Consider the following 14135-nt stretch of genomic DNA (forward strand, 5'->3'; position numbering starts at 1 on the left):
CTCTGTGATTGGCCAGTCACATAGAACGCCCGCCCCTCCCTACACAAAACTCTCTAGCCGGCCGGGAGCTCAGTCGGTCCGGCTCATCCACGCACACACACACAGACAGTAACGGATCTCGCTGTGATTGCTTCACTGTTGCTCACCTTTCTTCAGTTTTCCCTAGGTTTTCTTCAGCTCGCCTCTTTTTCAGTTGAATATTTAAAGTTACTTTTTTCGTAACTTACATGGTGCGTTTGACAAGACAGAGCTGACGTGCTGCATCAGTCACTCACTACCTCCGCTCCGGTCGGGTTTTTTATTTTTAACTCCCTCTCACCCTCTCTATCTCTCTCAGACACACACACCTTAATCGACATTGTTTTGTTTACCTTTGTGTGGCAAAATGCCAAGAATGTTAAGAAAAAAATCTGTTTAATCAAATAAAAATAAAAATATATATAAAGTTGTGTCTGGTTCTAATATTTCATATTTCCTAGTTCCTACTGCATGAGTTCAGATGTATTAATCCATGCACTTAATTATTAATGTTCTGATTTTATTGAAACACTTGTTCTGTAATAGTTCCTTTACTATTGTGATCAAAAATATTTAATCTCAGTTCTGAGGCAGCTCTGTAAATAGTTTTCAAATAAACAATACACTCATCAACTTCTGATCAGCCCATATCAATTACAGACTTAAAACAATATATTGATGTAAACCACACCCACTTCCGGGTTATGCCACGCCCATTCCGAGTACAGATACAGATAGTGGTGTACTCATTCATCCCTATTTTGTACCAAATCTGTCTGGGGAGATGCCGGGTCGGAAGTGATGCAAAAATAAAATTTCAAACACTTCCAAGGTGAATTTTTCACAAAAGTACATGTGGAGACCCAACAGTCATCACCTACTTTACACTGAAGGCTCTGGGTGAAAATCAATCTACAAATGTCTACAATATCGACAATAATCTACAAATATCCTCACAATCATCAACATAAAAACATGAGTAAAAAAACAACTAGTATTTTTTGTTTTTATGGAGTAAAGTTACTTGAACTAGCATGAAACAGTCCCGGTCAGTCAGCTGTAGCAGCAGCGAGGTCGTAAATGAGGCAAGGGTTTGTTCATGCTGCAGGATAAAACATCTGAACCGGTCTATCAAAGCTTTCTCTGTCTGCCACAGATTAAACATACAAATGACCTTAATGGCTGGTAATAAAGGGCGGCAGCAGCATTAGACAAGGTGAAATGTGGGCAGTGGTGAGCCACACACATAATCACAACGCCGTGTCCATAGATGGTCACCTGTAGGAGGCTTTAAAACACCAACAATAATTTGTGGGACTGCCCTTTCAGAACTAATCTAACTACACTTTGGGAGACAAAACACAAGATAAAGCTTCAAAATTACAACCATTTAAAAGTAAATTGCATAATTTGTAGAGTCAAAGGGATGAGAAGTAAATACAAAGGCTCATGAAAAGGGACCAACCCGAGGATTTCTGTGGTGCATTACTTTCCCATCCACACCTGAGAGGGCGTGGACTTGTCAGACTTCAGTCGGTGTTATTTTTAATCCCTGCGACTACAAATATTCACTAAAACTATTTATATAAACGTGGATTGCCTGAATCAATACAGGCCAGACTGGTAAACCTCAGGATGAGATGCTAGAGCCAAAACAGCTGTTTTTAAACTCTAATGAACCCGTTTGTGGTTTTTCATGTACACTTACTTTAAGTCATTGTGGTTTTGCACAAAGTCCCTGAGGTTAAAGGGTCTCCCAGTCTCCAAGTTGGAGTTGGATTCCACAGACACCCGTCTCTTGAAAGGCTCCCATATGCTCTGAGCCTCCAGATAGGCCGTGGCAATCACCAACAGAAACATCGAGCTACAAAAGATAAAAACCAAAAGTATATAAACATTTTTGTCAAGTTTAAATCAAGCTTAACGGGCTCTATGCTGCTGAGAGTCATGCTCACCTCATAACAACACACACAATGATGTAGAGCTCCAGCTCCCAGCTGGGTCTGGGCAGAGTTTCTGCACACGTAGCTAACATGTGGTAGGGCAGCGAGGCGTTCAGGACAAACACAAACTCCGAGCCGCTGTGTGTCACCAGCTTCAGCTCTCGGGTCACTCGAGATGAAGTGAAGTCGGGCGTAAACCTGGAAAAAAAAAAGAAAAAAAAAAGACAAAACTAACTTAAAAATCACTAACCTGCACCTGTGCTGCAGTTTCTGCAGGGAGGGATCTGGAGCCGACTGCATGATGGAGTTATGTGGAAGCATCACTATGTGTTTGTTTTACAAGTCACCAGGGTGTGGGACAATTCAAGGCTCTTTGTCTTGAACAAAACAGAACCTGAGTAATAAAGCTTTGTTCAAAGCTACATGCTCGACAAGACAAACATCAACAATCACAGCATTCCATTCAGATGTGTCAATAGCTAGACATCAAACCAGACCAAACCACTGATGCACAGCCATCAAACACACCGCGTCATATCTGGGTCAGGAAAACCAACGTCCCATTGGAAATGAAAACGTTTGTGTTTTTCTGAACTGAACGGGTGTGATGACTTACAGGATGATGAGGTCTTTTGAAGCATTTGGCAGGAGTGCAAATTCTTGACAGTTGAGAACTTTAAACCCGTATCCTTCACAAGCCTGTCCATTTATTTCTGCTGATCTGACGGTGATCGGGAGCAGGCCGGTGTTCTCCACTCTGAAGGTTCTTCTGAGTGTGAAGTTTGGCTCTCTGACTTTAGTTTCTGAAATACACAAGAGGACAACGGCCAAAAAGGAAGATTTCAGAAAATAAGCGGACTTTTTAAAATCCATCCCGTTAGGAGCCAAAGCAGCAGTTAATGACAAAGGATCTGTGTTTTTCCCTTACCCTACTTAGTAGGAAAGGCTCTGTTTTAGCTCCGCCCTCTTGAAAAGCCAAGCTCATTCTGATTGGTCAGAAATATCAGGAGCTCATCTTTTGTTTAGGACCTGCTAAACTAGCCAAAGGGCAGGTAGTGCTGAGATGTTCACACTGATGGTGACTAGTGTGTAGAGACTGAATCGCAGTATAAATGAGGTGTCTTGGATGAGAATGACTTCCTTTCAAACCAGCAAAAGTGCAACAACATTCATTTGGCTTATTTTTCTAAATGTATTTTGTTCTGCAGCTGAAATTCTTTCCAAAAGAATTTCTGTTTAGGGAATAAATGTTCCTGCCAGAGGGGAGTAGTTAACGGCTGATGAAAGTACACACACACACACGCATGCACACACACACACACACACACACACACACGCACGCACGCACACACACACACACACACGCACACACACACATGCATGTGTGCACACACACACATCAAAAATAAAATTCTGCATCTAAAGAAATACGTTTTTCTTTACTTAATTTTTATTTATGCTTCACATAAATCACATACAGAACTGTGTTCATTATACATGCTATATCATGCACTGAGTAGCATTGTGGTATACCCGAGGGACAAAAATAAAATAGAAGTAACATAATTAGAGACAGGAGAAACAATAATAATTAACAAACAAGCTAACAAAAAAGGAACATAATATTCTTATACCAGTATGTCGTTAGCAGGTCTCCACCTTTTATTGAATGTTTTTGAAGTCTCAGGGAATATGTTATTTGTTCCATTTGATATATTTCCTTTATTTGTTCAATCCACATGTTATGTTGTCGTGAGTTCTGTAACATACAGCAATACGTCGTCAGCATACAATGAAATTTTATGCTGTTCTCTATTTATTGTAATTCCTTTTATGTTTTTATTGTCTCTGATCAGTTGCGCTAATGGTTCTATACTGAAAAAATAAAGGAGACAGTGGGCATCCTGGTCTACACCCCCGTTCTAAAGTGAAACGTTCTGAGAGAAACCCATTTACCTTAACTGTGGACTGTGGATCTGAATATAAGTTTTGTATCCATCTTATGAAGTTCGGGCCAAATTGAAATCTTTTCAGAGTTTGAATGAGATACGCGATGGAATGCCTTCATGGCATCTAGGGATAATATCATTGACTCCTCTTCCTTAACTTTTTGATGTGTCATTAGGTTTAACAGCCTCCTGATGTTGTCTCCATAGTAGCGCCCTTTAATGAACCCGGTCTGATCTGGACGGATCATTTCTGTTGTTAACCCGTCTTGCCAGAATAGCTGTTAAGATTCGTAAATCTGCATTCAATAATGAGATTGGTCTGTATGATTGGCATTTAGTGGGATCTTTACCCTCTTTATGTAACATAACTGTAGTGGCCTCTCTCCAAGAGGGTGCCACAGTCCCAGATTGTACTGCATAATGGTCGGCGTCTGATAATAGGGGTGTTGTGGTCGCTGTAAAACTTTTAGGTTTTTTAGTAAGCTTGAGGATGGGCTTCTTTTGTGTTGTTCTTCAAGCTGCCTTATTTTGTCCTCAGAGACATAATAAGATACCTTTCGTCAAACATTTTGACAGGTCTATTGTTCTTTGACCTTTTTGACCTTTCAGTCCTATTGTTCATTTTGACCCTTGACCTTGCCCCCCTTTCCTATCATTAATCAAATGGACAGGTGTATTGTTCAATCTTTGCCCCCCCTTCCGTATCATTAATCAAATGGACATGTGTATTGTTGATCGTCCAGATGGCCTAGACCCCCCACGCCGCATCATCAATGGCGTATTGTTGAGCGTCCAGATGTCCATGATCCCCCACGTCATAGGCTAATGTGTGTAATGGCGCGTGAAGTTTCTTATTGTGTTACTCAGCGGTTCCCACAGCCCCCTCCCTTCTGAGTGTATTCCTATAGTGGATAACTCTTTAAAAGCTCAGATCTGTCCGAATGGTGAAAACCCGAGCTCTAAGAAAAAATGATGAACCACGAGGAGATGCGTGAAGCACCAAGCCACGAGGAAGAGGAATGTCTTACCTCTCAGATATGTTCATCACCTAAATTCAACACACAGAAAGTTTTGTCATCTAAATTGTACTGCAAATGCTGAAAAGCAAGAAAAAGAAGGCCACCCTCACCAGTGAGCAGAACCACATCAGTCTGACGCTGCAGTCATTATAATGCATTTACCAGCCCTTACTGGCACACCATATCAGTCTAAACTCATGGACTTTTTATATCAAACATGACATGGCTCACTGACAGTGGATGAGTGCGGCCTAACTGTTGTGAATGACAGCCCCACACGCTGGTCAAGTACTTATGAAATGGTTGCAGGTCTCGAGACTCAGCCATCTGGCAGATGTTCACAAAGTGCTTTTCTCCCAAATATTAGATATTTGGATTTTGTATGTTCAGTCTTAAACTTTGTGTTTAAATGTGTAAATATTTACATGCAGCTCACTGACACTTTTAACCAGAACTAAAACTATTGTGTAAAACTCTCTGTCCAGCAGCACATCAAATTAATGGCTGTAAGCACACACACACACACACACACACACACACACACACACACACACACACACACACACACACACACACACACACACACACACACACACACACACGTACACACACGTACACACTTCTCTAAGAAGTAAAAGGATTACATTCAAACATTTGTCTTTGACTAAACCATTCATACATTTCTCTCACTTCACAAAAGCAATGGTTTACCATCCTAAACCATTTATGGTTCTATTGTAAAGCACCCTGCATACTCAAGCCTATAAGAATTAAAGTTGATCCTTACCTCAGCGTGACGCTTTTAATCGACAACTCACAAAGCAAATGACTCTGTATTGTTCTGCAGGTGGATTTGTTTGAAAGAGTGCCTGGAAGTTGGTCAACAAAGATCTGTTGAGCTTTCTTAAAGCTCATTCTAAACAATTTTGCACGACCAGCGACTTCTGACAAAGCAATTGACTTCCTTTTTTTTGCAGGTGGCGGGAAAGTTTTAAAACAAAGAACTGGCTGAACCAAGTCGTCACGGAAACAACACGCAAAAGCAAATTACTTTTTTGCAGGTGGGGTGAATTGAAAGAGTGGCGGGAAAGTTGGTGAACAAAGATCTGGTTCATCTATCTTAGAGCTCATTTTAACCAAGTCGGCATGGAAACAATTCACAAAAGCAAATGACTTGCTATTGTTTCAAAGAGCTATTTAGGTGAACAGCATCTTTGGTTCGTCATCATCAGCAGTGAAAGCTTAACCATCGCCTCCTGCCTTTAGTGTCACATTTTGTGACTTTTTGTTTTCACTGTCACACACACACACACACACACACACACACACACACACACACACACACACACACACACACACACACACACACACACACACACACACACAACTCTAAACACCCATTCAGACATTTGTCTACCTATACAACAAAGCAAATGACTATGTATTGTTTATAAAAATATTTTTTTTCGACCAATCGCAACCGTTTTCTATTCAAGATTTTTTTAAACAGCTGTATAAAATGTAAAACGCATTTTCGGAGTCGTGATTTGAGGTGTAACAAGCTAAGATGACGGGTAAGTTTTTAACTTAAGACGCAAATCTTTTTTTCTCTTTCTGGTTTAACATCTTTATTTTCAGACGCTATTGTCATATCGGACGGTGAGTGGGAAGAAATTCCTATTGAGGAATTAACTTGTAAAACACCAGTACCTTTTCCCCTGGATGATTTGTCTAAAATTAATCGTGCGGTCGACAATCTGAGTGAGTGGATTTTATAAATATATACGTAACGTTCTTTTCTTCAGCTGAGAAATATCTCATTTTACAGAAAAGGAGGGGGTTCAACCTTACCCCGGAAGTGATAACTTTTACCCAACCACGCCTCCATCCACCAGCCGAACCGTCTTACATTCGTATCAGCCCAGCCAGACCGTCAGATCACACGCGAATGCGAAAGCTGTTCGTTACAGGACCATCACGCCACAGACGATCCTCGAAGCTGGTAAGTGATTACAAAATAGCGATTAATAAGTCAGAGATGTGTCGTTCATATTTATCGTTTTTATTCTCCAGAGCAACGGCCGACGGCCTACGCACCAATCCAATCCAATCCAATCCAGTTTATTTATAAAGCACTTTACAAGACCCAGCACAGGAACAAAGTGCTGTACAGAAAGTACATTAAAACAATTGACTAGAAAGAAAACAGCAAAGATAAATAAAACACATGATACATAAAATTAAACTAGCCCTATATTAAAAATAAAAACTTGATAAAACTTGATAAAACCGCATTTGAATCACCTAAAACAGCTAAAATAAAATAAAAAATAGAAACCAACATCTCACAAGGTATTAAAAGCCAGGGTAAAGAGGTGTGTTTTCAGGAGTGCCTTAAAAGCAGATAAGGAACTGGCCTGTCTTATCTCTAAAGGAAGTTCGTTCCACAGTTTTGGGGCTGCAACAGCAAAAGAACGATCTCCTCTAAATTTACGCTCAGTCCTGGGTACAATCAGGAGCAGCTGATCAGCATATTTACGCCATTGCAGAGATTAAACAGGATGAAGCTTGGCTACCTGCTCCTGCAAGTGAATTCTGGCCTGGTGGATGTGGTCCAACAAGTGCTCACTTTGTAAGGACGACGCAGATTTTTTTTCTTCATTTTTAGTAGGTTTTTAATGTCTTTTGTATCATGAGTGAAAATTGGTTTGATGACCTTTCAGATTTGTTTGAAGTAGATGATGAATTAAACGTAGTTGATGATGAATTAAACGTAGTTGATGATGAAATGTTAGATAGAATTTTAGCCAGCCAAAATCCCTCAGTGGAGGAGGCCGATAATTTGGTGTTAACTGACTGGTTTGATGTAAGCGGACTGAGTGAAGTAGATGAATTAGCTTCAGATAGTGAAATTTTAGCATCCCAAGCCGTTTCAAACGAGGTAAATCAAATACTAGCAAATTCAGATGAGCCTTCATCAGAAGCAATAAACGAAATTTTGAGACAAATAGAACACCAGCAGCGCGTAAACGAGATCGATCAAATACTAGCAAATTCAGATGACCCATCTCCACAAGCTGTAGATGAAATTTTGAGACAAATAGAACACCGACAGATCGGAGGGAGCGTAAACGCAGCTTTTAACCAGCGTGAAATTAGAGAGAGAGTGTCTTTTCAAGCAATCAACGACCCAGCCGAGTTTTATATTAATCTGATGGAAATATTAAACAGGTTTGCTGAAAGTGGAAGCCAGATCGCGCGTCCCAACGATAGAGTCCAGTTTGAAATTAATACTTTGCACACGACGCACCACGTTAATTTTAATTATGACGGATCAAATATGTTAAATCAGCTTCAGTATTTACTGGATCTGTTAGTTCAATCAAATGAAGCATTAGAGGCCGACAACGAATTTAATTTCAGACTGCAAGTGATAAATAATCCTTCCGGCGGTGGGAAACGAAAAATCGAAACCATTCTGGATCACGAATTAGTCAATAAAAAACGAAACCATGTCATTTGCCCTCCAGAGGCCAATCAGCCGTTGTGTTTTGCGCTAAGCATAGCCGGACTGTTAAATCCCTCAGCGAGAGATACAGAATTATTGAATGTGGCTAAAAATATTCATCAACAGGCAGGGCTTCAGGAGCAATCAACCGTTTCATTTAGCGACGTGATTCGATTTGAAAATATTGTTCAAAGAAAAATAATCATTTTTTACAGATCCGACAGAATCATTTCTAAATTTGAAACAGATTTTAGCGATCGGTCAAATCCGTTGTTCATTTTGCTACTGAATCAACATTATTACGGCATAAAAAATATTAAAGGTTTCTTAGGAGCCAAATATTTTTGTTCATGGTGCTTTTCTCCTTATAATAACATGAACGGACATCATTGTAAATGGTTCTGTCGCGTATGTAATACCGATTTATGCAAACGAACAGAAACGTCTCTCATCACATGTTCTGATTGTAATCGAATATGCCAAAATGTAATATGTTTTCAAACTCACAAAACACCTGTTTTAAGGCCTCAAGCAAACAGGTTAGTTTCTCCTTGCGAAATGTTTAAAAAATGCACCATTTGTAAACAAACTTATTACATCGCCATGGGTGGAAATGGTTCACAGCACGTTTGCTCAGCGACCAAATGCATCGTTTGCAAACAGTCGGTGGTCACGGATGATCATCGCTGTTTTATTCAGCTTGAAAAAAAAGATGACGGTTTAACGGAAAAGGTTATTTATTACGACACTGAAACGTTTACGGATCAGAACGGTGTGCATACACCTTTTTTAATCTGTGCAAAATCCGATTCAGGCGACGTTTGGGAGAAATTTGGTTTAGATTGCATTAAAGATTTTATTATGCAGATGCGTCGTCCTAAATTCAGCAATTATACATTTGTTGCACACAATGCGCGTGGATTTGATGCTTATATAATTTTGAGAGCTATGTGTCAATTAAAAATTGTTCCCAAAAATATACTCATGCAAGGCTGTAAAATCCTGAGTTTTCATGATCCAGATTTCGGGTTGAGATTCATAGATTCCTTAAGTTTTCTCATGATGAAATTAGCCAACCTTCCAGCTGCTTTGGGCTTTACAGATAAAACTGAAGGTTATTTTCCTCACAGATTTTCATTGCTTGAACATCTGAATTATAAAGGGCCTTATCCAGATGTCAGCCATTATGGGTTTGAACAAATGTCTCCGGAGCATAAAAAAATATTTTTAGAATGGTACACCGATGAGTCTAAACAGCAGCTGTTTGATTTCAGGAAGGAGGCCGTGTTTTATTGTAGAAACGATGTGGAAATTCTGCGTAAAGCATGCGGTATTTTCAGAGAGGAGTTTTTTAATGAAACAGGTATCGACCCGCTGAAATCTGTCACGATCGCTTCAGCTTGCATGCGCGTGTTTAGATCAAAATTCCTAAAACCAGACACATTGGCCATTCCTTGTCCGCTCGGCTATCGACCGCAACAAAAACCATTTTCAAGTTCAAGCATCGTGTGGCTGGAATGGGTTTCACGCAGTCAAAATGTAGACATTCAACACGCTTTAACGCCTTTGGGGGAGTATAAAGTGGGAGATTTTTATCTCGACGGATATGCTGTGATTTCAGGCGTCGAACAAGGGTTTGAGTATATGGGTTGTTTTTTCCACGGCTGTCCAAAATGTTTCTTACAGTCATCCATATGTCCTCTGAGAAAAATCACTTTTGGTGAAATTTATGACAAAACCGTCGAAAAGCTCCAGTCGTTGGAAACTGTGCATCGATTAAAAATGAATGTCATTTGGGAACATGATTGGCAGGAGATGGTAAAAACTGATCCGGACGTGAAACAGTTTGTCTCAAGATTTGACCCACCGCCAGCTCCTCTCTCACCTCGTGAAGCCCTGTAAGGAGGCAGAACTTGTCCGGTTCGGCTGAGGCATTCGGCTCAGAGCGGTGAAAAAATCCACTATGTGGATTTTACGAGTTTACGAGTCTGTACCCTTATGTAAACGCCACACAGACTTATCCCATAGGCCATCCCAAATTTCATGTTAAAAATTTCAGAGATCCAAGTCACTATTTTGGCTTGATTAAAGCTGTCGTTTTGCCACCCAGAAAACTGTTTTTCCCTGTTCTGCCTTTTAAAACATCCAAAGGTAAACTTGTTTTTACATTATGTCGTACATGCGCTGAAATGAATAATCAATCTGATTCTTGTTCACACAGCGCGTCTCAACGTGCTTTGACGGGCGTTTGGGTGAGTGTAGAGTTCAATTACGCTTTGGAGTCAGGTTACCGTCTGGTGAAAATGATTGAAGTCTGGGATTTTGAGAAAAGCAGTAAAGACGTGTTTTCAGGTTACATTAACACGTTTCTCAAACAAAAACAGCAAGCGTCTGGTTTTCCTGAAGGATTGATTGACGATGAGTCGAAAAGAAAATACATTCAGGACTACGAGCTTCATCAGGGAATACAATTAGAGGAGTCTAAGATTCAGCACAATCCTGCTAAGCGTGCCATTTCAAAATTATGTCTCAATTCACTCTGGGGAAAGTTTGGCCAAAGAGATGATCTTGTACAAACCACATTTGTTCAAAAACCTGATGAATTTTTTGACATTCTGTTTTCAGGGAAATACAAAGTTAAATTCTTCAGCTTTGTCACTTCAGGAGCCGTTCTGGTGCAGCACAGTTTGACAGAAAAATGCCTAACGACTCCTGGCAGAAGCAACAACATATTTATAGCCGCTTTCACCACAACTTATGCCAGATTGAAATTATTAAATGCGTTGAACAAACTGGGAAATCGCGTCATTTATTACGATACAGATTCTATAATTTATTCTGTCAAAGAGAATGAGTGTGTTTTACCAACAGGACCGCTGCTGGGGGATTTAACCGATGAACTGCACGGCGATTCCATCACGGAATTTGTTTCAGCCGGTCCAAAAACGTATGCTTACAAAACCCGGGACCGCCAGCAGGTGGTGATAAAGGCTAAGGGTATCACACAGTCATTCATTTCATCTGATCACATCAATTTTGACAGCTTGGAGCTGCTGGTGGAGGGCTACATCGCTGGAGAAAGGGGGAGATTTTTGCAAACTCGGCAGGAGATCGTCAAGAGGGATAAAAAAGGCCTCACTCTCTCGAATGTTTCATTTGTGAAAAGGTTTCGTGTGATTTTTGATAAGCGGAGGTTATTTGCTGACGGCAGTACAGAACCATTTGGGTATTAAAAATGGAAACTGATTTTGACGCTAGACTAAAATCTCCATTCAGTGCACAGATTGCTGGTCCGTCAGGCTGTGGAAAAACCTTTTTTGTAAAAAGTATTTTGGAAAATTGTATGCAATGTTTAACTGAAATGCCAAAAAACATCGTGTGGTTTTTTACATCTTATCAACCTATGTATGATGATATTTGTAATAAAAGTATTAGATTCATTCAAGGTCTCCCGCTTTCATTCGAGGATGATGATTTATTTCCATTGGGTCAAAACCACTTGGTGATCTTGGATGACATGATGTCTCAAACGTCCAGCCATCCTGGAGTGCTAAAATTATTTACCCAGCTGAGACATCACAGAAATATGAGCGTCATTTTAATCACTCAAAATGTTTTTCATCAAGGAAAACATAGTCGTTCCATCAGCTTAAACACCAATTATTTGATTTTGTTTAAAAACCCTCGAGACAAATTGCAAATCAATGTTTTAGCAAACCAAATATATCCTACCCAAAAAAGATATTTCATGGAGAGTTTTCAAGACGCTACGTCAGAACCGTACGGTTATTTAATTGTGGATTTAAAAGCGGAAACGCCAGAATCTTTCCGTCTCCGTACGGGTTTACTTCCGGATCAGCTCACTGCGGTGTATTTGTCTAAAACAGAGCCATGTCAGCCCGGATAAAACGCAACGCCAAGATTCTACGTGCTTTGTCACGTATGAAGCCTCGCCAACTTCAGGAGTTTTTAAAAGGGTGCTCCGAGGACGTTCTGAAGGCTTTGTGCGAGATAGCTTTAAACGTGATCAAAGGAAATATACGTCTGTCGCTGCGTCAATTTCAAAAGTTGTCTAAAAGCAGAACGGTGCTCAGGCAGTTGACTCATAACAAAACTAGCCTTTTAAAAAAAAAGAAGCTTTTAGTCAGCCAGAAAGGCGGATTTCTACCCATACTCTTAGCAGCCGCTGCGCCTTTGATAGGTGAACTGATAGGTGGCTTAATAAGGAAATAAACGATGGCTTCTCAAAAAATGTTTATGGTGACCCCCCAACAATTACGTCAGCTTGTTAAACCTACGATACGGGACGTGGCTGAAGAGAATCTTGACTCTGAAATGAAATTAATTATGCAGGAGACGGGATTAACGCCGTATGAGAAAATTAAAAAATACAATGCGCTGCTACAGCGTTATTTAAAGTTGTTGAGAAGCGGATTACACGAAAGTGCACCTCCCACTGAACCGCCCACTGTGACGGCTGAGCCTACGTCAGCTGTAGAAACAGTGGCTGACACACTCATTAATGAAACGCTACAGAATCTTCCTGTACGCGGAAGAAAAAACGCCGAGTACCTGCTGAAAATGACACGATTAAACTGGACTCCGACGGGGGAATTTAAATATAAAGGCGATGTGCAGAAAGGATCACACATCCTTGACTTGATTAAAAGCATCAGCAACGCGTTAAAAAAACATCCACAATCAGAACCGACGGGTTGGACTCCTTTCCTAAAAACTCTAGTAGAAAAAAATGTGCCCTTATCTATCGTGTCCAATCCGCTAGCGAAACGTCAGATTACGCAACTCAGGAACGGAGGGGTTGTGCTTCCGGATTCTGAAGACGGTGTTTTGAAGAAAAAAAAGAAAAAACCGAGGAGAAATATCATTTTATCACCAAGCTGGAGCGATGTCCCCACTATGAAGAAATGGATCAGCTTTACACCTTAACTCTCTTGTTTGTTCAATAAAACTTTATTCAAAACAAATTTCACAGTCCGTGACATTCTTTAAACATTTCAAGAGTACAATTCACCTGTGTGAAGTATACATCATGACGTTTGATACAATTTGAAATTTTTTTAACAAAATGATAAACCATAGCATCATTTTTATCTACATTTTTATGATATTTAGACAGAATTTGTTTCAGAGAAAGTCCACAAGCCTTATGACACAGGAAAAAAACACAATGCTGGCCACAACGGTCGGATGCAAAACTCTGTAGCTGACGATCCTGATATTGTATTCGTGAACAACGTTCTGTTAGAAAATTCAGGATGTTTTCAGGGTAATATTTAAATTCAGGCGATAGACCGTAAGAGTCAAAAAATGTCCCGAGGCCATTTTGTTCCACAGCTAGCGCCAACCAGTGTTCACCGGGTAAATGGACAGGATGAGTGTTTACCACAAAGTAGGCCGGTAGTCGAATGTTTTTTGGGACGGTAGACAGCTGATCAGACGCGTACACGCCACCAAAATAATCTCCCAGCAGGTTCGATAATATGCCGTCCAATTCGTGATTATCCATTAATAATAATCCACCAATATCTCTCTCTTTGAGTTTATCTCCAGAATGGAGTCGTAACACGCATACACAATGAGTGTAGCCGTGGCTCTCAGAGGTTCTCCAAAGCGCATCTCCATCCTCAGGTTGCCGGTGGAAACGGTTGAAAGCGCCTCCGAGTCATCCGCTGTGTTC

The 14135-nt window shown here is 40.4% G+C and overlaps 1 protein-coding gene across 3 annotated transcripts in view; it reads right to left on the reverse strand.

Annotated features, from left to right (window-relative positions):
- The window catches only part of tmem131 (transmembrane protein 131), a 67765-nt gene that overhangs the window by 10704 nt on the left and 42926 nt on the right, over positions 1 to 14135 (reverse strand). For all 3 annotated transcript variants that reach the window (XM_054749673.2, XM_054749672.2, XM_054749671.2), the window contains exons 28-30: positions 2578 to 2764; positions 1974 to 2159; positions 1727 to 1882 (exon numbers count right to left, since the gene is read on the reverse strand). In XM_054749673.2, the coding sequence (XP_054605648.2) occupies positions 1727 to 1882; positions 1974 to 2159; positions 2578 to 2764 (529 nt within the window). The remainder of the gene's footprint in view (positions 1 to 1726; positions 1883 to 1973; positions 2160 to 2577; positions 2765 to 14135) is intronic.

The sequence above is a fragment of the Nothobranchius furzeri genome, chromosome 16 (genome assembly GCF_043380555.1).
Source record: "Nothobranchius furzeri strain GRZ-AD chromosome 16, NfurGRZ-RIMD1, whole genome shotgun sequence".
NCBI lineage: Eukaryota > Metazoa > Chordata > Actinopteri > Cyprinodontiformes > Nothobranchiidae > Nothobranchius > Nothobranchius furzeri.